The sequence below is a fragment of the Rousettus aegyptiacus genome, unplaced genomic scaffold (assembly GCF_014176215.1).
Source record: "Rousettus aegyptiacus isolate mRouAeg1 unplaced genomic scaffold, mRouAeg1.p scaffold_m13_p_5, whole genome shotgun sequence".
Lineage (NCBI taxonomy): Eukaryota > Metazoa > Chordata > Mammalia > Chiroptera > Pteropodidae > Rousettus > Rousettus aegyptiacus.
In genome coordinates this window covers 78602800-78627595 of record NW_023416308.1, presented here as the reverse complement: position 1 = coordinate 78627595, position 24796 = coordinate 78602800, and the positions used below count along the sequence as shown (strand labels likewise).

General features: G+C 31.3%; 2 protein-coding genes and 1 pseudogene across 2 annotated transcripts; 1 reads left to right on the top strand and 2 right to left on the bottom strand.

The window, feature by feature from the left end:
- Nucleotides 1-1632: 1632 nt before the first annotated feature.
- Nucleotides 1633-2589, bottom strand: LOC107506001 (olfactory receptor 51G2-like). Its single transcript, XM_016136456.2, has one exon. It carries the CDS (start codon nucleotides 2587-2589, stop codon nucleotides 1633-1635), a length of 957 nt encoding a protein of 318 aa, XP_015991942.2.
- A 15859-nt stretch (nucleotides 2590-18448) lies between these two features.
- Nucleotides 18449-19402, top strand: LOC118602966 (olfactory receptor 51G2-like). Its single transcript, XM_036221575.1, has one exon. It carries the CDS (start codon nucleotides 18449-18451, stop codon nucleotides 19400-19402), a length of 954 nt encoding a protein of 317 aa, XP_036077468.1.
- A 3252-nt stretch (nucleotides 19403-22654) lies between these two features.
- LOC118603209 lies at nucleotides 22655-22773 on the bottom strand (annotated as a pseudogene).
- Between the last annotated feature and the right edge of the window lie 2023 nt (nucleotides 22774-24796).

The window sequence follows — 24796 nt, the reverse complement described above, 5'->3', positions numbered from 1 at the left end:
TTCCAACCTTCCTGGAAATATAAGAGTCCCTTCCAGTTTTAAATATTACCAGGAAATGTATTTCTAAAGCTTTTTGCACCTTCAAGTTATGTTTGTGGTTTTCATACCTAGAATTCACACCACTTAACCTACAAGACATATTTCAATCCAAATAGTCCTACAAATATTTTCTATATGAGCATCTCCCATATGTAGCTATAGGACTCAAATATGATTAAAAATAAGATATTTATATTGTTATACAGACATTCTGTATCTTTGGGGGAATTTAAAGCATTGTAGAAGGACATATTCCAAATAAAAGACAAGAGGTTTTATTTTCTTATTTTTTATTCAAATCTGTTTATATTTTATGATTGTTTCTCTGAAATCATTCCAAGCTAACCTTCATTTAACATAAAAATTCAGTGACAGATTAAAGCATAAATATAACAAAGTGTATTTACCTAAAATTGGCCATCTATGTAATGTATACTTGATTTCCTCTGGTATATTAAATTGGATTTCACATCTAGTCGAAGATAAGATGTACTGATTAAACTAAAATCTGGACTCTGCATCTCTTGTATGTATTCAGGGAACATAGTAACCCAGGCTTTCTGTGCCTTAATGTCTCTATCAGTGAAAACAAGTTCATAATGGTATCTATGTTTTAAGGATGTTGAAAGGAGAAATGTAGTAATTTATGTAATGTGCTTACCACAATGTCTAGCATATAGCAAATGCTCAATAAATATTAACCATTATACTACAAACCAAAATATTGTAGAGTACCAGGGCAAAGCCAGGATTTAAAGATAAATACAAAAGAATAAAGTTTTCTGTCACTCAGATGGTGATATCAAAAGTAGGCAGAGAATAATATAGCTGTTCTTCAGTTCAAAGACATATTGAGAGTTCCCTTTTAAAATATTTTTCCATAATATGTGTGTATTTGCAAATGTGCAAAAGAATTCAGGCTAGGTTTACCCATTTTATAATTGTGAATATCAGATATATTTGTCAGTTCAGTATTGCCACTGCAGATCAGGAACAGACATCAAATTTTTATGTATACTAATGATGCCTCTAAATTAACACTCACAGCGTAGAGCCAAACATTATTACTCTACCCATTTTCAATCAAGTTATGTGAACATGAACTCATGAATCATTAATTTATTGATTTAATACTCATGTATAACATTTTTCATTTTTTCACCTTTTGTCCTTTGTTCCTTACAGTTTTCCTAATGCCTTAACTTAACATGGGCAATCAAGAACCAGGTGACATCTTCATTTCTCTATAAAATCAGCCCCTTGTTGATCTTTTATAGCCCAGAGTTAGACTCAGTTTAGCAATGGGGGCAATGTGATTTCCATTAACCTCATACACCAAAAACACTGAGCTTGAGTTGGATATCTATTGCCATTTCTCCTTATCACTACCAAACAATCATCATCCATGATTAGAGTTATGATGATTTATTTAAGCATTCTATATTTTTTCCCTCCTTTGTTAGATTACATACTTCTTGAGGCAAAGACTTGAGTATTTTTATTTTTGAATTCATGATGCCTACCATACTTTTTGACACAAAGTAGCTCCTAACTGGATTTTAATCAATTATTCCTTCTGATATAGAGAAGATATTATTCTCCAGCAATGAAACGTTGCACCCAAAATCGCTTGTGCAGGGCAGCCTGGATCTGCCGGGATTTCAGACTGTAGACCAGAGGGTTGAGCAGTGGGGTCATGAAGAGGTAGGCATTACTCATGGTGGTATATAGAATTGGGGAAGTATCCTGGGTATAACGATGCAGTACTGCCAAGCTGATGAGGGGCAAGTAGAACACAAGTACTGTGCATAAGTGGCAGGCACAGGTATGTAGTGATCTCCAGTTTCTGTCTTGAGTTTCCAGTTTCATAATAGTGCCCAAGATCTTCATGTATGAAGCTAAGATGAAGACAGCATCCAATGAAAATGTGAAGAGTACAAAAATCAATCCATAAATACTACTGAAAGTGACATCACCACAGACCAGGTTCAATATATCTGGGTAGTAGCAGTAAGAGTGTGAGAGGATATTGGCCCTACAGAAAGAAGAGTTCCTGAGGAAAAAAGGTAGAGGAGCCAGCAAAGTAGCACCTCGTATAAGGATAGCTCCACTAAGGCAGGCAACGGTATAGCGGTTCAGAATCCTGGTATAGCTTAGTGGAACACAGATAGCTACCAAGCGGTCAAATGCCATGGCCACCAGGACTCCTGATTCTACTGAGGATAGGGTGTGGATGAAGAACATTTGGGCTAGGCAGGCTTTCAGGCCAATGAGGCGGACATCAAACCAGAAGATACCCAAGACAGTAGGCATTGTAGACAATGAAAGGCCTAAGTCAGTAAGGGCAAGCATGGCCAGAAAATAGAACTGAGGTTCATGAAGATTCTGTTCTGCTCTAACTAGGAAAAGCAGAAGAGCATTACCCACAAGGGCTACAAGATACAGGAAACATAAGGGGATGGATATCCATATATGTACAGCCTCCAGGCCAGGAATACCAATGAAAGAAAAGGTGGGCCAGTTCGAGGCCGTGTTATTAAAAGCCAGCATGTAGGTCGTACTGTAGTCCAGGATGCTTGCAGATCTACAAAAGAGAAATCATGTGTCAGGAAAGGTGAAAACCAAATTTTAAGCAAACAGTTTGTTAATACACAGAATTATAAAATTAAGATATGAAGAACTAAAAATTTATATTTGTAAATTCATTATTATTTCTTTTGGTATATGAATGGCAACCAACCACATGAAAAGATGCTCAACATCATTATTTATTAGGTAAATATAAATGAGAAATACAATAAGATACCACTTGATTGGCTAGAATTAAAAAGATTGAAAATCCCATGCATTGGTGAGGATGTGGAACAACTGTAATTCTCATATAATATGGATGTAAATGGTATGGCTTTTTAAATAAAAACAGTTTGACATTTTTTCATAAAGTCACACATGCCCTTATTGTAGAGTCACCATTACCCAGAAATCTCACTCCTACGAATTTGCCCAAGACAAATAAAAACACATGTCCATACAGAGACTTGTATGTACCTAGTTAGTCACAGTAGTTTTATTTGTGATAGCAAACAACTGGAAAGAAACCAAATAAACATTCACTACTGAATGCATGAATAAACTGTGGTAGATCCATGTAATTTAAGTTAAAAAGGAAGACTGCTGATAGATGCAACAGGACAAATGGATCAGTCATGCTAGGTAAAAGAAGGCAAATACAAAAGAGCAATTTTTTTTACATAAAATTCTAGAAAAGATGAAATCATAGTGATAGTTGATCAATTTTCAGAGGTGAATGGGGAGTGTGAAAAGATTGTCTGCATACAGGCAAGAAGTAGTTTCTTAAGAAATGAAAACGTTTCATACCATGGCCAATGTACTGACTACATGACTTCATACATTTTTTTAAAAAACTCATCAACTTTTACTGTTAAAATTGGTAAATTTTAATGTATATAAGTTATACCTCAATACAACTGACCAAAAAACATTTTGTCCAAGAAATGGCTTTTTAATTATTCTAAATCTGTAATTCATCAAAATGTGTCTCTTCAGTACATCTTCCCTAAATCCTCTTTCAACTCATTCAAAAAGAAAATGTCACTGTGGTTTGTAAAATAACTTGCCTCCCATGACCAAAAATCATTTTATCTGGGATGAGTCCCAGGCTATCTTATTTTACATATTCATCTATTTGACTTTGATCTAAATGGTCCACATACCATGCTGAAAAAATTTCAGAAAGTTCTATGTGCTCTCCAACATTTTTGTCAAAATTGTCTTTTCGTTTTCCCCCTTATTTCAAAGAACTCTAATTTCCTACATGTATCTTTTTCCTTAGAAATTTAAAGCTCTCTTTGAATAAAAAGCATACTTTCTGTATTTCTCATTGGTTTACTTCTTTGCTCCTTCTTTTCTGATTCTTATACAATTTTTGGACAAATTGAAGCCTCAAGGCTTCAGTTAATTCCCAAATTCCATACTTGATCAGATACTCATCATAAATATATATTCAACTGACCTATAGACATCTCTACAAAGATGTTTCACAGGGAATTCAACTATATACCCTAAACATAAGAGTTAAATTAACCCTTCCCAATCCTTATAACTTTTGCTTGTGTTTTCATTAGAAATATTACTGATAAAGCAGATGTATATTTAATGTCTGTTAATTTTTCCATTGATAGTGCAGTTATGAAGAGCAAAGGGTCAAGAACCAGAATGCCTGGATTCGAATTTGGCCCTCTTCTTACTAGTTAAATAATGTTAGTAGTTAAGAATGTTAGTATCTAATTTCCCTAGGGTTCTAATAAAAAATATTAAGAATAATGCCTCACTACATAAAATAGTGTTTAACTAGAGGCTATTCTTATTAAATCTCAACATTGTTCTTTATCTTAATCACTGTTTCTTTAAAACAGGCTCTAACAATTTCTTTTCCAAAAGCTCTACCTCAAGTATTTCTCCATAAATTCATTGTTCATATGTTTTTCATATTGACTTTATAAAATTTCAATATCACTGTATTACATTCTTTTAAATATTTCTCCATAAGCTATAAATAAACTTAACTTCCTTTGCTTATTATAACACACAAGACTTTTATGACCTGGACACTGCATATTTCTCTAAGTTCATCACTAATACTAAATGACTTCCCTCTGCCCTACATTTTGTTACAGTAATCTTGAAGATACCTGGACCTTTATCCTTGTTTATTATCATTTTATGTCTTTATACCTTTGCTCAAGCCAAGCCCTCTGACTCAATCATTTGACCTTTCCTCTTCTTACATACCTAATGAATTTCTCTTCAGTCTTAAAAATCAATCTCAGATTTTATCTCTTCTAGAAAATATTCCCTAATCCTTTCAAATAGAATTAAACAAACTACTTTCTTTGGTACTTTTAGTGCTTCTATAATTGCACCCATAAAGTTTTTAATTGTCTTAACTAGTCTGCAAGTGCTTGCAATCACAACAAGCCTTTTTGTCTCTCTAAACGAGATTTTTTTTCCTGGAAAATGCTATGCATTATAAAAAATCACTTTTGTATAAATGAATAATTGACCTGATTGAGGTAAGGTGCTTGATCTCACTAAATCTCAATTTTGTTTTTATTAAATTTGTAATAATGACACTGTATTAAATGTTACTGTGAGGATTAAGTGTATGACAGCAAAAGCACATAGCACACTGCTTAAAAGTATTTAATAAGCATTTGTTTCCGAGCTTTCTTATTATTCAATTGAATACAAATGTATGCATAAGTAAATGGTAGATGTTAAAAAATACAATCCCTGGCATAAAAAAGGGGTCAAATATGTGGTGACAGTAAGAAATATAACTATGGGCAGAGAACACAGAATACAATATATATATGACTTATTAAATCTCACCATTGTTCTTTATCTTAATCATTGTTGAATTGAACTGTATGCTTGAAAATTATAGGGTTTTGTTAACCAATGTCACTATAATAAAAACAAACAAACAAACAAACAAGTAAATAAAATCCCATATTTAACTTCACTAGAAAACACATTGTTCATTAAAAAAATTGTAATATTTCTGTAAAATAATCTCATTATTTGTATAGTCTAAAATATCATATTAAAACTATATATGAATTTATTAAAAATCATATTATATGAAGAAGCTATATATATGAATGAGATTATATATAATGTCAGTCTATCTACTTACATATGTCTATCAAATCTCTTACATGTATTATTTATATTTTTGAAAGAATTGTAAAAAAAAGGTAAGGTTGCAGTTGACCAAGTCAATATTCCAGGTCAATAGCAGCAGATTAAATATGTGTTGGATAAATAGAACAGATAGCAGAAACAGAGGTAGCAAGAGTGCAGAACAAACGGGGATACAGAGGGAAAGAAAAAGGGAAAAAAGGAATAGAGGGAGGAAAGGAGGGTGAGGAAGAAGGAAGGAAAGAAGAAAATTTTAGGAAAAATTAATTAAAGAACATCTTTATTTACCAGTGGTGAAGTCAGTACATAATTTCTTGATCCTCATACTTGAATTTCTATAAGCAGACAAACTGAATAATTAATATAAATATTATATACAAATAATATATATTTAAATAATATATAAATAGTGAGCGGATTACAAATGTGTGTATATGCGTGTGTCTATTTTACCCCTCAAAGTCCAACCAGAAATCATGTTCTTAAATAAAATTTTAAAATGTCACTTTCACATTGATACACTAAAAGCCCTATTTTATACATGTATAAATGATAAATGTCCCTGATAGAGCTACATTAAAAACACATAACATACCTTGTTATAAAAATATCCTTCACTTACACATAAGCACGTACATAAACACACTCATTCACATATATGTATCTGTTATGCATTTATCTTAATTATCACATAAAAAAATTTTGTTTCACCATAACTTTTGGTTTAAACAATGAATTGAATAAAATTCCTTTGATTTCAACTAACTAGCTCTGCCTTTTAAATCTATCATCCACCTATCTATCCATTATCTATCTATCTATCTATCTATCTATCTATCTATCTATCTATCATCTATCTATCATCTATCTATTTATTTTGGTCAAGGAAAGACCTAGCTCTATCAGCTGCTGGAGAAAAAGTTTTATTTCTCCTTTGATGTTTGTTATGTTATGTTATGTTATGTTATGTTATGTTATGTTATGTTATGCCATCATGTATCAATTATGCATGTTTTAATAAGTACCTTGTTTGTGACAGGTATGATTTTGAACACTGGAGATTTAGACATGCCTGAGAAATGAGCATTATGCAAGAAACTTAATTATTACATTTTAAAAATTGGCTTTGTTATTTCACACTTATATAATCCAGAGAGTCATTTAATCTTTCTGAGAACTAACATTCCTTGTCAAATGTGAGTAATTATGTCTATTAATGGTATTTAGAAGAATTAAACAGAAAACAGAAAAAAAGCTTATAATGCTGACAAATGAAAACCACAACTTTAAAAAGTTACTCAAAGTAATGCATTGAGATCAGATTCAAAGATACACACCAAATTTATATCTCTATCTAGATTACTTCATACATTTTAATTTTGGAATATTGAGGAACAACATCTGCAAAATCCCAGTAACTTTAAAGAGAACTTAGATCAGGAATATTATGGTATCTAGAATTATTAATATGGGGTTGAAGTTGCATTATCATCAAGTCTCAAAATACTAATAGAACAGTTCTTTATCAAGGTAAATTTTATATTTTTTACCTGACCATTTAAGTTTGGTTTTGAATGGTCAGTTTTCCAAAATACAAATCTTCATTTGAATATCTTAGAATCTAAAGATGACAAATAACTCAGCATTTAGGCTGGGAAAAACTCTTTTGCTTAATGAGAAAAGGGCGGGGAAGAACCTCAAAAATTTGCAAAAGCATTTGATATTCTCCTTGGTTTAGCACATGAAAATAGAACATGCTTATTTAGTCAAAACAAGTCATGTTTGCAAATTATATTCATGAGAAGTGGGTTTCAGGACTCAGAGGAAAACTGTCAAAACAAGAACACTGGCCATGAAATTTGGGGCCCTAAAAATATAGCCATGTAAACACAATACACATATATAGCATTAACAAATATTCCTTAAATTCATCATGATTATGATAAATATTACTTAGAAAAAAAAGAATAAAATTAAACCAATCATTTAACTTTAAATTGTGTTACTTATCAAACACAGGGCTTTCTAAACAATTTAATTTCTAAATCTCACATATTGGCATTCTCTTTACCCTGAAAAGCTGGTTGTTATTATACCAATTTAGGTAAATGAGCATTCTGTTTTACAATGGTAGTTACTATTACTTATGTCTGAAATACTTCACTCACTGTACGATGAGGGCTTTCTCACTTTCAGTTGTGTCTGTCAGCAGGCTTATTTTTCCCTGTAAAACACAAGACTCCACAACTCAGTGTGGAGAAATCAAGTCTTCAAGGGCTTGGCAGTTTAACGGTGTTTTACAAACCAATAAGAGAGTCTCCCAGGTGCCGGCAAAGCCCTGCTGAGATTTATTTTCACCCCCAGGGATCTGAGAAAAGAGGGAGAAAATCTTAGATATTATACACCTTAAAGTATCCTTTTGTACAGGAGAAACCAAAAGCTTTCATTTTATTGAAAACCAGTGAGTCTGAGTTATTTCTTTCTTTTTTTTTTTTGGTATGAAAGGCAAGTTGGCGTGAATGTTTACAAATTGAAACTATGTTTAGATGAGACTGACTGTTTAGGAAATGTTAAGTTTTTTAGCAAATAAAATAACCACTTAAAAGTATTTAAAGCAAATATTTAAACATATTTGTCAAAACTTAAATATACAAAATTATTTCTTCAATTTTGAGGTAAAGACAGCAGTTCTTTCCCCCAAAGTTAAAAAAACAAAATTGTGTCTAAATTTTTTTTCTGAATAGAAAATAAATAAAATATTTTAAATTGATTTAGTAGATGACATCAGACTCTATCTTTCTATACCTTGTGCTTTTCTCTCAAAATTTCTCAAAGGCATACTTTCACAACAACCCCTCTGAGTTTTAAAAAAGACACTTAATATTGTGTAATAGGAATGTAATATAATGTATTAACAGTTTCCCTGTTTTTAAAAAATTGTTTATATTTCATAAATATGAATAATCATGTAATCTTATTACTTATCATTTTGTACACTTGTGTGTATATTTCTATAGAATAGATGCTCAGGTTAAATTGCAGGCCAAAATATATCTATTTTACATATTTAATTCCTGTCAAATATGTAAAATAAATTTACATCCACAGAGGTATAAAAATTTGTCTGCTTTTCCTTCACACTTGCCAATTTCTTAAATTTTCTAACATGCTAGACAAAAAAAGTACATTGTTGTTTCTTTAACATATACTGTTATATTGATTATTAGTGAAAGTAAGAATCTTTTTTATGTATTGTTGGGCATTTGTATAAGTTCTTTTACAAGTTGTCTAACCAGGCATTCCAAAACATTTAAATGGGTATTTTAGATTCAGTCTTTACTCAGGTCTACTTTTTTTTTTTTTTCCACATTTACTTTTGTATTGTAAAAGAAAGGCAAGCCGATTATATTTTAGAAAATATGAGTCCATGTGACACCTGATTGAGGATCATATTAAATTCAAACTTCTAAACCAGGATCTCATTTACTGTAGCCCTCAAAACCATTGTATATCTTTATATTCTTGTCCTTTTTTTGCCTCCGCTCTAACAAAATATTTGCATCTAAAGTTATTCTGGAGACTACTAAATGATATAATTCATAGCTATTTATCTTTTTTTTTTTTTTTTTTTAGAATAGCTCACTGAGGCATAACTTAAATCTCACCATTTTTAGGTGCACATTTCTGAGTTTTAACAAATATGTACACCTTCATGTAAACATCACTAAGATCCAAATGCACATATTTTAATCCCTTCAAAAATGGCCCTGTGCTGCTTTTAGAATGCCTCTTCTCTGCTCGCTCTAGGCCCTGGAAATTACACTTTGATTTCTGTTTCTATAGTTTTAGTTTTTCCAGAATGTTATGAAAATGGAATCATACAGATGTATATAGCTATTGTGTTTTGATTCCTTCACTTATCATTAATGCTCTATAGATTCATCTATGTTGTTGCAAATATAGGAAATACATTAATTCTTACTATCAAATAGCATTACAGCATGTGAGTCCACCATGATTTTTTTACCCATTTACCACTTGATGTATATATCTGTTGTTTTTAATTTGTGGCAATTATAAATACAGGTTGAACATTCAGATAACAGGTGTATCTGTGGCCAAGATTTCATTTAGTTGGTTAAATACCTATGAGTGGGAATTTTTTATCTAACATATTATTTTGCATTCCCATAACCAATATATATAAGTGTGAGAGTTTCTCCAAGTTATTGTGAGATATTATTTTTAGACACTTGAAAAATTGTGTGGGGACAAAAAGGTATCAGTTTTAATTTGCATCTCCTTAATGACTAATAATAGCTAATATTTTTTCATATTATATTTCTTCTCAGTACTTTAATTTGGTAAAATATTTAAATATTTGTGCTTTTAACAGTATTGTTTATTTTCTAATTATTGAGTTGTGAGATTTTATTATGTATTCTGAATACGTCTTTTTGGAGATATGTCTTGTGCAAACACTTTTGTCTAGGCCTGTGAATTGTCATTTCATTTTCTTAACTGTACCATTAAAAAAGTATTTTTAATTTGGTAGAAGTAAAATTTATGATTTCCTTTTACTTTTAAGTTGGTGTTTTGACTAATGAAAGTAATGATCATTTCTTCTTATTTTCTTCTAGAAATTTTATAGTCTTAGATTTCATATTCATGTCTATAATCTATTTAAATTAATTTTTATATTCTCCATTGAATTACACTGCCATCTTTGTCAAAAGCAAATTGACCATAAAAGTGAACATCTCATTTTGGAATCTTTGTTCTTTTTTATTAGTCTATACATCTATATTTTTACTATTACTACACTGTCTTAATTACAGTATTTTAAACATTCTTGAAATTAATGCACATCTTCAACTTTTTTCTTTTTTATAATTGTTTACCTGTCCTATTTCCTCTCTCTTATCAGTCTTACTACAAGTTAATAAATTTTAAACAATTGATTTGTCAAAAAAACAGATCTTGAATTTTTAATTTTCTTTATCAATTAACAGTCCTCAAAATAATTTATATATTTACCTTTATTAGTTCTCTTTTTTTGCAAAGGACTTATATTGACCTAATATATCTATTGTCTTATAAAGTGTCAACTTATTTCATAAATTTATGATCATTTGTGATTATTTTTCTCAAATGTTAGAATTTGATAATGCAACTTTTCTTTGAAGCATAATTTTCCTGTATATTTGCATACCATATTTTTATTTTAATTCGATACAAAATATTTCTAATTTATCTTGTGACTTGCTATTTGCTCAATGGGTTATTCATAAAATATGTTGTTTAATTTATATATATCTAAGGTAATTTACAGGTATCTTTCTGTTATTGATTTTAATTTAATTTTTTATTATCTGAGAATATACTTTGTATTGCTTCGATCCTGTACATTTGCAAATATTTTTGTTGTTTTATGAGACAAGTTCTCCTAAGGCTTTTGGTAGGTTACTCAAGGCAAATTTTGTTCTTTAAGTCTGCCATACTGTGGAGATCATCTGTTTTTATCAGTCCTTGGAGATATCTCCAAGACAGACTTATCTAACCTATGTGTGCTTCCACTCATATGGAATATTTCTTATTCAAAGCAATAAACAGATTTAATGCAATCTCCATCAAAATCTCAATGGCATTTTTTAAGGAAGAGGAACAAAAAAATCATCAGATTTGTATGGAAGCACAAAAGACCCTGAATAGCCAGAGCAATCCTGAGAAAAAAGGACAAGGCTAGAGGTATCGGTCTTCTTGACTTCAGATTATACTACAAAGCCACAATAATAAAAAACATTATGATGTTGGCAGAAAAATAGACACACAGACCAATGGAGAGTCCAGAAATAAATCCTCATATGTATGGGCAAATCATTTTCTACAAAAATGACAAAAACATAAAACGGAGAAAGAAAAGCCTCTTCAATAAATGGTGCTAGGAAAATTAGAAAGCCACATGCAAAAGAATGAAAAAAGACTGCTGTAACCATGCACCAAAATTAACTCGAAATGAATCAAAGACCTGAATATAAGTCCTGAAACAATAAATTGCATAGAATAAAAATATGTAACAACTCATGGATCTTGGATTTAGAGAGGATTTTATGAATTTGACCTCAAAAGCAAGGGAAGTAAAAACAAAAATAAATAAATGGGACTATATCAAACTAAAATCTTCTGCACAGCAAAAGATACAATCGATAAGACAAAGAGGCAATCATTTGAATGGGAGAAGATATTTGCAAACAACGCCTCCAAAAAAGGAGCTAATATCCAAAATATAGAAAGAACTCATAAAATTCAACAATAAAAAAAATATTCAACTACAAATGGGCAGAGGATTGAACAGACACTTCAAACAAGACATACAACTGGCCAACATATTAAAAGATGCTCAGCTTCACTACCTACTAGGGAAATGCAAATCGAAACCACAATGAGATATCACCTCACACCTATTAGAATGACTATTATCAACAGGACAAATAATGTGTTGGAGAGGTTATGGGGAAAGAGAACACTTATACACTGCTGGTGAGAATATAAATTGGGACAGCCACTATAGAGTACAGTATGGAGGTTCCTCAAAAAATTAAGAATAAAATTACCATGTGACCCACCAATCTGTCTTCTGGGTGTTATTCCCAAAATTTGAAAACATTTATTTGTAAAAGTATATGTACCTGATGTTCATAGCAATATTATTCGTGATGGCCAAGATGTGGAAACAATTGAAGTGTCCTTTGATAGAAGATTGGATAAAGAAGAGGTGATACATATATATACAATAGAATATTACTCAGTCAGAAGAAAAGACAAAATATTGTCATTTACAAAAACATGGGTAGATCTCAAGATTATCATGCTAAGCAAAATAAGTCAGACAGAAAAAGTTGAGAAGCATATGATTTCACTCACATGTGGGATATAAAACTGAAAGCAGCAAATGAATATGACAAACAAACAGAGACTCATGGACCCAGACAATAGTTTAGTGGTTATCAGAGGGGATGAGTAGAAGGTAGAGGTACATACGTGTAAAGGAGGTAAAATACGTGGTGACAGAAGGAAATTTAGCTTTGGATGGTGAAGACATAATGCAATATATATGTGATATATTATTGAATTGTACACTTGAAACCTATATGATTTTATTAACCAATGTGACCCCAATAAATTTAATTAAAAATATATATTTCTTATATATTTACAAAAATTAGCAATGATCACAGAAAGAAAGACATGCAATAGTGTGTTTATTAATAAAACAAATTTACACTAAGGGAAACATTTATAATCCAGTAAAATATGAAAAGATTACTTAAAAGCAAGTATTTCTCATTCATAATAAAACTAAATGATCTCAGTATTTTGGAGCTCAATGTAAAGCAATTGGAACATGGATACAACATGAAATTTACCTCATTTTTGCATCATGGAGATCTCTAAGCAAGAGACTCAAAAGTTATGGGTCTTGAACCATGGTTGAAAGGTAAGTATAAATTAGATTCACAATTTATCAATTACACTGAGAGAACACTGCTTTAAGATGGTGTTAGTAGTAGTAGCATTTCAAAAAAAAAATGTGATCAGGTTGGGATATTTATAGGATTTTGGGATCCGAACTGAAGATGTATCAGCATGACCCTGTCTGACCACTTCCTGCTATAACGAGTTAGTTCCTGACTGCACTCCCCACCCTTCCCTAGGACTCTCTGGCTGATGTGGCAATCCTAAAATCCGCTAAAACAATTAAGCTGGTTTCCTTATAGTTGGCAACCAATCAATGTTCTCTTTATGTTCTTCCTTTTGTGGAATATCTATAGCTGTGTGGGAATGCAGAAGTACAAGTTGGTATAAAACTGGCTGCCATGTTACAATCAGCATTCAGCCTTTGTATAAGGATCTGCTGAGCCAGTGATGGCATCAATAAATGCTGCTTTCTGCTTATAGCCTTGGTGTCCTGACCGAAAATCCTACAACAAAGATTTGAGATATCTGGAAACTAAATGGTAATTGAAACTAAATGGTAATTGATAAGGTTTATGGCACCATAGTTTAGACTTGATGGAGACAATGTGATATGGGAAGTGAAGGTAGTCTTGATAAATAAACTATTGTTTAGTAAGTGTCCTAAGCTGTTTTTCTACATGAGAAATCTATTATTCTCAAATAGTTTTGACTTTCTCAGAGGAGCATAATAGTTGAATAGATTTATTTTCAGGAATTTAATGGTGACGAAAGGTGACATATGATTTGAATCTCTAATTTCTTATGCAAGAAATTTCTTGAACAGATAAGAAACCTGATACAAGTATCCTCAGTTCATAGTCTGGATATAATCTATGTCAATTTAGGTGTGATCAGTTCTGTTTACCATTTCACACTGATAGGAAGGAATAGAAGAAATTTTTATATTTAGTAAAGTTGGAGTCGGATGGTGAATGTTTTCTAGTCCAACTCTAATATTCTATATATTTTCAAATATTATTAAAGGCCCCTGAGAGGTTAAATTTATTTATGAATTCTATAATGCCATTTCATATAGTCATTGTTCATTGTAATGTCTAAAGTACATACACAATCATTAATACATTAATATGTATTATTCAATATGTATTTTAAATAAATAATATATTGTGGGATTCATAAATATTGATATACTATTTATTTAATTTTTTTCTCTTAATATATGTCTTATATGTCTTAATATATGTCTGATATATGAACAGAAGAATAAAGAATAATAATTTTTTTGGGACATGATCAAACTGTCTTAATTTGAGCACCTCGTCTAAGAATCTTTTCTCACATTTTAGGAATTATACAGCAACATCCTCTTTTTGTTTCTAGTCCTTCATTTAACTTATACTTTTCCCAAAGGTCGTGGGTCTTCACAACTGTAAGTAGAAAGGAAATTGTCTATTTTAATTCAGCTAAGTTACAAAGAAAATTTAATGAGTTAAGAGATATTATTATAATGCAAATTTTGATATGGCTATCTTCAATTAAATAAACAAAAATGATAGAGACATCCAGAAAAATAGCAAGCTACTTTTCCTCTCTGGATAATATACATTTCTCTGAGGTACTTTATTTTACATACATTAATGGCTTCAATGTCACAGTATTATTATTGGTATAGAAAGCCTCAGGTTGAGAGGAATCAGTGAGATAAATTAACCAACATTCGCACTTTAATAATTATCATGTGAATGCTTCTCCTTTATAAAAGAGAAAAATAAATACGTAGTTTCAGAGAAGAGATACTTCACCAATAACAGTTACACTTACACAAATTATAACATTAATATTATTTTGAAGTCTATTTTGATAGAAGGAGAATATGCTCTGGACCATGAACGAACTTTGAATTCTAGGCTGCCTTCATATTAATTATCTGACATAGGGTAAATAAATTAACTTACTTGAATTTCAATTTCTTCAAAGTTAACAATAACTTACCAGGTTGATGTGAGGAAAATGTGATTTTATATGTGAAAAAGTAAATATAAACAAATTCCCAAGCATGACTCATCAGAAGGAGGGTTTACTTCTACAGTCACAATATTTCTAGCTGAATTCATGGAAATTTGGCCACTCTTGGAATGTTATTGAATCTATGGATTTTGCTAGTCTGAAAGATCATGTCTATATTTTTATTTGAAACTATGTTACATAGAAAGTCTCTTGACATACAGTTATGTGTAAATGTTTGTGTAAAGTGAGTGGTGTGTTTGGGGGTAGGACATGGAATGATGATAGAAAACCATATATAGCTTATTATTTCAGAATTCTAAGATAATTTCTACATGTACTCAATAAGTTTCCAAATTCGAAACATATGACATGAATTGAACAATAGTAGAGTTGGAACAGGTGCATGTGATACAATTAACTTCTGAGAATCAAAAATATATATATTATTAAAGATATGAATAATACCCAAATGGAGATATTACATTGTTTTAAATTAACTTGGTGGTGAATGGCTATAACACCAAGAATTAATGAGTGATTTTCAATTCATCTGATGCAAAACAGTACCTAGTACTTGGGCCCATTTCTAGAGTTTTTCTAGAAAGCAAAGAAAGGTAGACTTTGAATCAAGAAGAGAAAGAGACTTCCCAGGAGATTACTATGCTCAGGAGATAGCTGCATTAATAATACAGACACTCAAAACAGGTCATTGGAATTCCTGATTTTGGACAAGGAAGAGAAAGCTGGTCCTCTAGGACATTAGCAAACACTCTGCCTTGAGATGCCAGGTAAGATAAAAAACATTCTTTACCTGGGTTCGGAAGAGACAGAAGAGACAAAAGAGACTGTATAAATTAGTGAGTAGAGAAACTCTAGGCTATTAGGAGTCACAGGAGTCTAGAAATATTTCTGTGAAAATGTCTCTTGTTTTCATCAAGAACCTGAGATATTTGGACAATGGTATTGAACCAAATAAAAAGAAGTGGGTTTCACGCATTTCTCAACTAGAGAAGTGAAGAACTGCCCATGCCTGTGTTAACAATGACCATGAAGTCCAGCCTCATTCCTGAACATAAACATTCTTTGGGAGACCAAAGATTATAGATTCTGAAAATGCTTGAAAACTCATGGGGTAAAAATAAGACATTGAGAAGAGACATAGCACCAGACCATTAATGTTGGAAGGCACAATGATGAAACTAAGCTGAATGTGCTCTTTTCCAACAGAGTGAGTTTCCTAGACCCATTCCCACCACCCCTACTTTTTACAACAAATTTCAAGATTTAAAAAATGGATTGAAGCTAATCCCAATTTTCTTAATTTTTAAAACATAATTTATATGATTGTAGTTAATCCCTTATTATTCTAAAAATGACATCCAAATGGATTCAGGTTGAGATTTTGAAAAGTTAACTAACCTTCCAAATGAAAGCAAGGGCATGTGAATAAGATCCTAGTTTCTTCTTCTCAATTCTTACACTTTGTCCTTATCATTATGCTTTTGAGTCTCTAAATTGACTCAGAATGAGATTTTGAAAAATTGCCTAGACTTGTCCAGGGTACACAGTGAGGCTTTAAAAGAAAGGTTTTTTAAATTTGTTTTATTTTATTATTTTTTAAATTTTACTTTGACCAAAGATTAGACTTAAGAAGAATTTGAATAGAAACAGCTGAAAAATACTCAGGACACCACAGCTAGAGTCTCTATGCGGGGAACAAAGATTTGTAAATGAACATCTCTACAAAGGCCCATAAACAACACCACAGATGACATTAGTGAGGATAGGTGAGAGATGGGGACAATTAGTATATGCACATATTTGTAAAGCTTACTGTTTGTGGGAATGACTGCATAAGATATGAATATTATATATGCAATGTCTGTTAAGTTTCATAAATGTGGTGAGAGTTGAACTCAGAAAAAATTGTGTACTTTGCTGTCTGTGAGAAGGAGACTCAGTGTATCCACAACTGATCTGGAAATAAATACTGTTAACATAGACCATGAAAGCTGTCTCATCTCTGAAATGTTGTACATTATAGTTGAACGATAAACGGACTTTGCACTTCTTCAGTATAAGTTGCTAGATGTGTTTTCTTAGATCTTTGCTATAATCTTAAACAGCCAAAAAGAAAAAAATATATTTTTTATTGAGTATTTGGATGAATAAATGTCCATATCCATATTAAATTAAAATCTATATTAAATTAAATCAATAAAATAGTTGTTTAATATTTTGCTATTGTTACTAAAAGTGAAGTATATCAAAACAAATATATAGTGACTGTATAAAATATCCCTATATTTTATTAAATAAATTTAAAATATTAGCCTATAATAAAAAAAGAGCTCAAAAACAAAAATTAAAAAATTAAACAATTTGCTCAATTTTTTTCTTTCTTTTTCATGTTTGATTGAATAAAAATAACACGCTTACATTCAACAATGAATTATCCTGTAACAGTGCCTCAAACTATGTAGCGAAGATACATTTAAAAAATTTTAAATCACAATAGAATTATTTGTAAAATATAAGTAAAAAGTATTTAAGAAGAAATGAAAAATACATTCAAATATAACAATAACCTTATTTTATACACTAATAATAATTATTATTAAGTTAAAGAAACACAGATATATTGTCACACTAATGCAAAAGTTTCTAAATGTTTATCTTCAATTTCTGTACTTATCTCATTGCAGAAAAATTAATATTAAAATGTACCTATAATCTACAGTTTGAGTAGCACTGTCTAATATTTATCAAGGCTAACCAACGTGGTAAAAATATCCTGAAATGATGAACTACAGTAATTATAATAACAGATACAAAGTAACATGTATTTTTAAAAGAAATATATTTAAAGCACATTATTTATTTTAGAGTTTTTCATTTAAAAATACTATTAGATCAATTAAATGACAGGTAAATTAAATATCAATGATACTTTAAAAAAATTTCCCATCAATAAGTCACAATATCTGGGGAATTTTATCAAAAAAGATCTTATTTTATAGTCTAGAAACTTGGATGCTCTCTGTTAAGAAATGGCTTTTAATCTTATATTGAACACGTATCATGGTCAATTTAAAAGAAGAGGTATTATGAGTAGCCAATTAAATGTTCAAGCTGCATTTTAACATCCATGTCTGAGACAATGCATTTCATTCTAGGAAAGGCATGCAGCTCTGGGATCATGTTTCCTATCAACAGTACCAATTCCATATTCTCCACCTTCCTGGTGACAGGCATACCTGGGCTGGAGGCTGTGCACATCTGGATATCCATACCCTTCTCTGCTATGTTCTTTATTACCTTGGTGGGCAATGTGACCATCATAACAGTTATCTGGCGAGAACAGACCCTCCATGTGCCTATGTACCTCTTCTTGGTCATGCTAGCTGCCTCTGATCTGGGTCTGTCCCTCTTCACATTCCCCACAATGCTGAGGATCTTCTGGCTGGATGCTCGTGAGCTCACCTTCTCAGCTTGTTTCACCCAAATGTTTTTCATCCACACCTTCCAGGATTTTGAGTCAGCTGTCATACTGGCAATGGCTTTTGACCGCTATGTGGCCATAGCTCGTCCATTGCACTATTCTTCCATTCTCACCAATAGTGTAATTGCCAAGATAGGTTTGGCCATTGTAATACGTGCCATGGTTGCACAAGTGCCCCTTCCTATTCTTTTGAGAAGACTGTGTTTCTGTCAGTCCAATATACTTTCTCATTCCTACTGTCTGCATCCTGATATCTTAAAGCTCTCCTGCTCCAACACTAAGATCAATAGCATCCTTGGACTTTTTATGGTTCTTTCCAACATGGGACTTGATTTTCTTCTTATTTCTCTTTCTTACATGTTGATTCTAAAAACTGTACTAAACATTGCATCCCATGGTGGCCGCCTGAAGGCTCTCAACACCTGCATTTCCCATCTCTGCGCTGTGACCCTCTTCTTTACACCCATGATCTGCCTATCTATACTTTATCGAGCTGGCCCAAGGCTCCCCAAGGCCATCTATGTACTCATGGCCAACATGCATTTCCTCATTCCTCCTGTGATGAATCCCATTGTGTATGTGGTGAAAACCAAGCAAATACGAAACAAAATCATAAAACTCTTCATCAAAAAAGGAACCGAAGAATACTGAGCAGCATTTATAACTTATAAACTTTGGGGAAATAGTTATAACCATAAATGATCACTATTCCAGCCCTTCAAACTGAAATAATTTTTTTTTTTGGTCTATCTCTGTATACATAAAGAAAGAAAAAAGTAAAAGGATTACTGTATTTTATTTTCTCAGTTTGTGCTGGCCATGATTTTTAGTTTTAGCTATAGACTTTGCTTAAATTTATCATGCAAGTTTTCTCTATCTAATCACTTTTCAGATCGAAAATTACTTTTAACCTCACATTTTGGAAGTTGTATATAGTTTGTTTTGTTATTCTTCAGTTCTCTAAAAGACACTTTTTTCATTATTCCTTGTCCCATGTTTATTCATCATAATTTATTAGTAATTTTATTAAATGCAGGAGTATATTAGTCTAAAATTTCTACATATGCAAGAGTTTCTCTTTCTTGAATTTTCACTATTCTGCATGCTAAATATGTTTGAGACATCTTAAAAAGCAATATTTATTAGTTAGACGAAGTAGGTAGGAGGTTAGGACATTCCTAGTCCAGGTAGGTGGAATAAAGTTGGAATAGTTAATTCTAGTTAACTTAACAAAAAGTCATAGAAAAAATAATGTAATATATTTTTTGCCTGTCTAGAAATTAAACAATAAAATTAATAAAGATTATTGAATTGTTTATGCCCAATCTAACTTATGTTAGCTTTAAAGTACAAATTATCTTTTTCCCTATTAGAAATGGGGTATCAGTTAAATTTGATATAATTACCTGTTGCTGTGTTTATAATATTTGTATTATTCAATCAGTGGTATGTATTTCACCCACATGTATATATCATCATAGGATATAAACACTCTTCGTTTTCCTTTGTTTCTATTTCCCTATGTGCCATAAACAAACAGCTGTCTTTATTATCATTTACTTGTATTTATCATAACCATTAGGTTTCCTATTTATCAATAAATCCCTTTGCAAGCTACTTTGAATTTTTAAAAAATCTTCTTCTGCATCATTAATTGCCACTATATATTATCTATCCACTCTATATACCTCAGGGTAAATAGTTAAAGCTCTTCAGTTGAAATATTTTTTAAAAAAATTCTTTTCTTGATTTTTATTACAACACAGAATACAAAAAAAAAAAATAAAAGTAAACTTTAGGTGAAAATTTGGTAAGTCTTTTTTTTCCATTTAATTATCATTGATGTTATCATCTTTATAATCACCATCATTGTGTTGTTTTCTGCAGCGTTATCGCCATTAACATTACATCTGTGATGGCCTACTTTATTCCCAATAACATCACCATCCATCTGAATGATTTATTTTCTATGTTGAGTGTCATACAGAATATTTGGGAAAAACACAAGAGCAATTATTAAAAAATTATTTGTAGAAAAAGGTAAAATTATGATCTCATTTAGATATAAAATGAACATGTTAAATGTTTTTAGTTTACTCATATGTGAGGCAGCAGATGTTTAAAAGAGAATCTATTCAAAGGGCATCTTTGAAGGGAATGCCAGAATACCACATCTTTATATGGAACACAGGAATGTTAATAGGAATTGCAAAAAGAGACATAATCTATTTTTTCCATAGGTTCTTAAAAACAATTTGGAACTATGCAGGGCTAGACTGTTTAAGAGTAAAGGTATCTTTGAAAGTTTTTAATTTATTATTATGGAGGTATAATTGAACATTTATATTTTATTTTACTTTTAGGATTCAATTTTGAGAGGCAAAAGTCAAAACCTTCCAAATATTTAAATATTAAGTATAGGATTGCAGTAATCTGAGAAACGATATTTGGTTATCTATTTAAAGGGGTAATAAATTTTTTTAAAAATAGAAACAGAAAGTAACATGATTATAAAGAACCTTAGCTCTTTCCCAAGAAATATTTGCTTTTTTTTTTTAGATAGTTGAGGATTAATAAAGTCAACATACATCATAAAAGTTCATTTTGTTAAGACAAAGGACCTTTGCTATATAGGCTGATTACATATTTTAAACACATGAACCTTCATATTGTAGGTTAAGGCAATGAACAGTAAACCAAGAAAGGACGCTTGTTAAAATTTATACTTAACCAATTTGACTCATAATCTTGACTAACTTGAAACTAACTTGTAGTTTGTCACTTAAAGATAAATTTTCAGGATGTAGAAATATTAAAATCCTAGTATATCATCAGAAGGAATATAAAATAGTACAGCCACTGTGGAAAACAATGTGATGGTTCCTCAAAAAGTAAAACGTGGATTAGCCATAAGATCCAGCAATTCCACTCTTAGGTATATACTTGAAAAAACTGAAAACAGGAACTCAAACAGACACTCATATGAATGTTCACTGCATCTAGATTCTCAATAACAGAATGGTGGCAACGTCACAAATGTCCAACAACCAATGAGTACTAAACAAATTATGGTTGAAAGGGTTCTTGGACCTAATTCCAACAGGCATGTGCTGGTTGGGGAGCTTCCCCATAAGAGCAAGCAGTTCTCAGATTTGAGCAAGGTGTCCAAGATGACACCTTCATTCAACTCAGTTCCTACAACACCTACCCAAAGATAGCATCAGATTCCGAAGGTAAAGTCTCAGTCTCACAAGACTACCTTCCACCTCAGATCAGTTGCAAGTCCAGGTTGTTACCTGTGCTTCTGACCAAACTGGCTATAAATCAGAGGTTTCCATGACCCCCTCTTTGGGTTCAAGTAATTTGCTAGAACCACTCACAGAACTCAGAAAAACATTTTACTTACTAGATTACTGGTTTATTATAAAAAGATATAATTCAAAAACATCCAGATGAAAATTATGCAGGGGAACAAGGTACATGGTAAGGGACATAGAGCTTCATGTCTTTTCCAGGCATCGTATTCTTCCCAAATCTCCATATGTTGACCAACCTGGAAGTTCTCCAAACCCCGTCCTTTTGGATTTTTATGAAGGCTTTATTACATAAGATGATTGATTAAATCATTGGCCATTGGTGATTAATTCAACCTAAAGTCCTTCTCTCTTCCCAGGAGTTGAAGGGGGGAGGTAGGATTGAAAATTCCAACCTTCCAATCACGTGGCTGGTTCTCCCTGCAACCAGCCCTCATCTGTAGGTGGACTCCCAAAATTTCCTCATTAACAATACAAACACCTTTGCTACTCCCTTCACTTAGAAAATTCTAAGAGTTATATGAGCTCTGTGCCAGAAACAGAGACAGAGACCAAATATATATATATTTTCTTCTTTTCTTTTTTTTAAAGCCTACAGCATCCAGTATTCCTAGATAGTCTCCCATCCAAGTACTAACCAGGCCCAACCCTGCTTAACTTCCGAGATCAAATGAGATCAGGTGTGTTCAGATTGGCATGGCCATAGACTATATTTCTTATTATAAATCACAATATCCTTGTGATATATACATTAAGTGGAATATTATTCAATAATAAAAATGTAAATAAAATTCTGACACATACAACATGAATGAACCTGGAAAACTTTATGCTGAATGAAATAAGCCAGTCATATTAAATGATCTCATTTATATTAAATGTCTACAATAGAGAAATTCATTATTCCACATTGAATGTTATTAATATCACTGAATTTTATGTTTAAAATTTCTATTGCTGTAAAAAGCTGACTCAGTCTATATTTTTAATTCATAATTGGGCCTTGGTTTTAGTCACCAATTTATCTCAAAATGTTGTCCAAATAAATCCTTCAAAATTATTAAACTAATGAATAAATACACAAGTAATTATAATTTTTAATTTAAATAATTCACCCAATCCCATATTATTCATTTCTTCACTTTTCTTAAAATTTGTAATGTCAATGATCTGCAGCTAAATTCATCACAGCAACATTTCTATTTCCAGGCACTAAATGTCATCATTCTTAGAAATTAGTACAATCCTCAAATACTGTATCAATTGTTATATTTTCTCATTCAAGTATACTCATTCTCAGACTTTGCAGCACCTGATTTGACATTGAGATTTCTAGTCTCCATTCTTCAAACATACATGTTTCTCTAAATCTATGACAACCATTTTACAAGTTTCCTATGTTTGCTGTAACAATTTAACATAAATTTAGTGACTCCAAATAATACAAGCTTATTTATTTCTTATATCTGGAGTTCAGAAATGGAAATTATAAATGTCAAACCAAAGGCTGTGTTCCTTCTGGAAACTCAAGAAAGATAGGCTTTTTTTTTTTTTTTCTATTTTTTCCACCTTCTGAAGTCTATCTCAATTTTTTGGCTAATGATCACATCGCTCTTACTTCTACTACTGTGACTCAGACCCTCCTGCCTCCTTAAAAGAGCTATTGTGATTACATTGACCCACAGAAATAATCCAGAATTATCGACTCAATTCAAAATCTTTAATTTAATTACATGTGTAATGACTCTTTTGCCATGTAAAATAACATAATCAAAGGTTCTGGGGATTAAGATGCAGACATCTTTGTGAGGGAGTATTTTTCTATCTATCCCTAATGTCAATACTTCATTACTTCCATATTATCTATGAACCCTACAAATATACTCACTTGGAAATACTATAAATATTTATACTTCCTTACATTTTTGTACCCTTTAACTCTAACCTCAACCTTGAAATCAATTTAACTATATTTTCTACTTTTATACCTGTGCTTTAGAGTTCTAATTAGAATAGTATTATTATTTTTTTAGAGTGGTATGTGGATAAATTCATGTTATCTAGCTCAACTGATCTCCAAGTACAAGCATTCTATTGATAAAACCATTAAACCATTGATGGCTCTTATCTATAAAACACACCTGCAACATTAAATTTTCACAAATCTGCCCAATTTACTTGCATATGCTATTATCTTGTCTCTTTATTAAAAGTACAATTAATAACTCTAAGGTTCATTTCTTGCTTCTAGTTATACAGTTACGTATTTCTTGATCAGTTATCAAATACTCTTTTCCAATTCCCCTAAAAAGGATTTTCAATCTTCTTTATTTAAAGAAGATTATCTATCTTCATCTTTGAATGGATAATTTCTGATATCATCAGAGTCTCTTTTAATCTTGCCTTTTATCCCATTCTCTATTTCTCTTTTCTTTACTTATTATTATTATGTTTAATGTAACATTTTATACACCTGAAAATACAGAGGAAAATAATGCACACATATATTTTCCACTTGGTTCTATTGATTTACAATATTTTACCAAACTTGTCATCTATTTAGTAAGTGAAACACATTACATTAACGATAAAAAGAGTGACATCAAAAATAGTGAAATAAAGACCTTCAAAATTTACCTCTCATGAAAGCAATAAAATTTGGCAAAAATTATCAAGATAAACTTTTTAAAAATTTCAGAATCAGATTTTAAGAATCATTTTTTTCAGAATT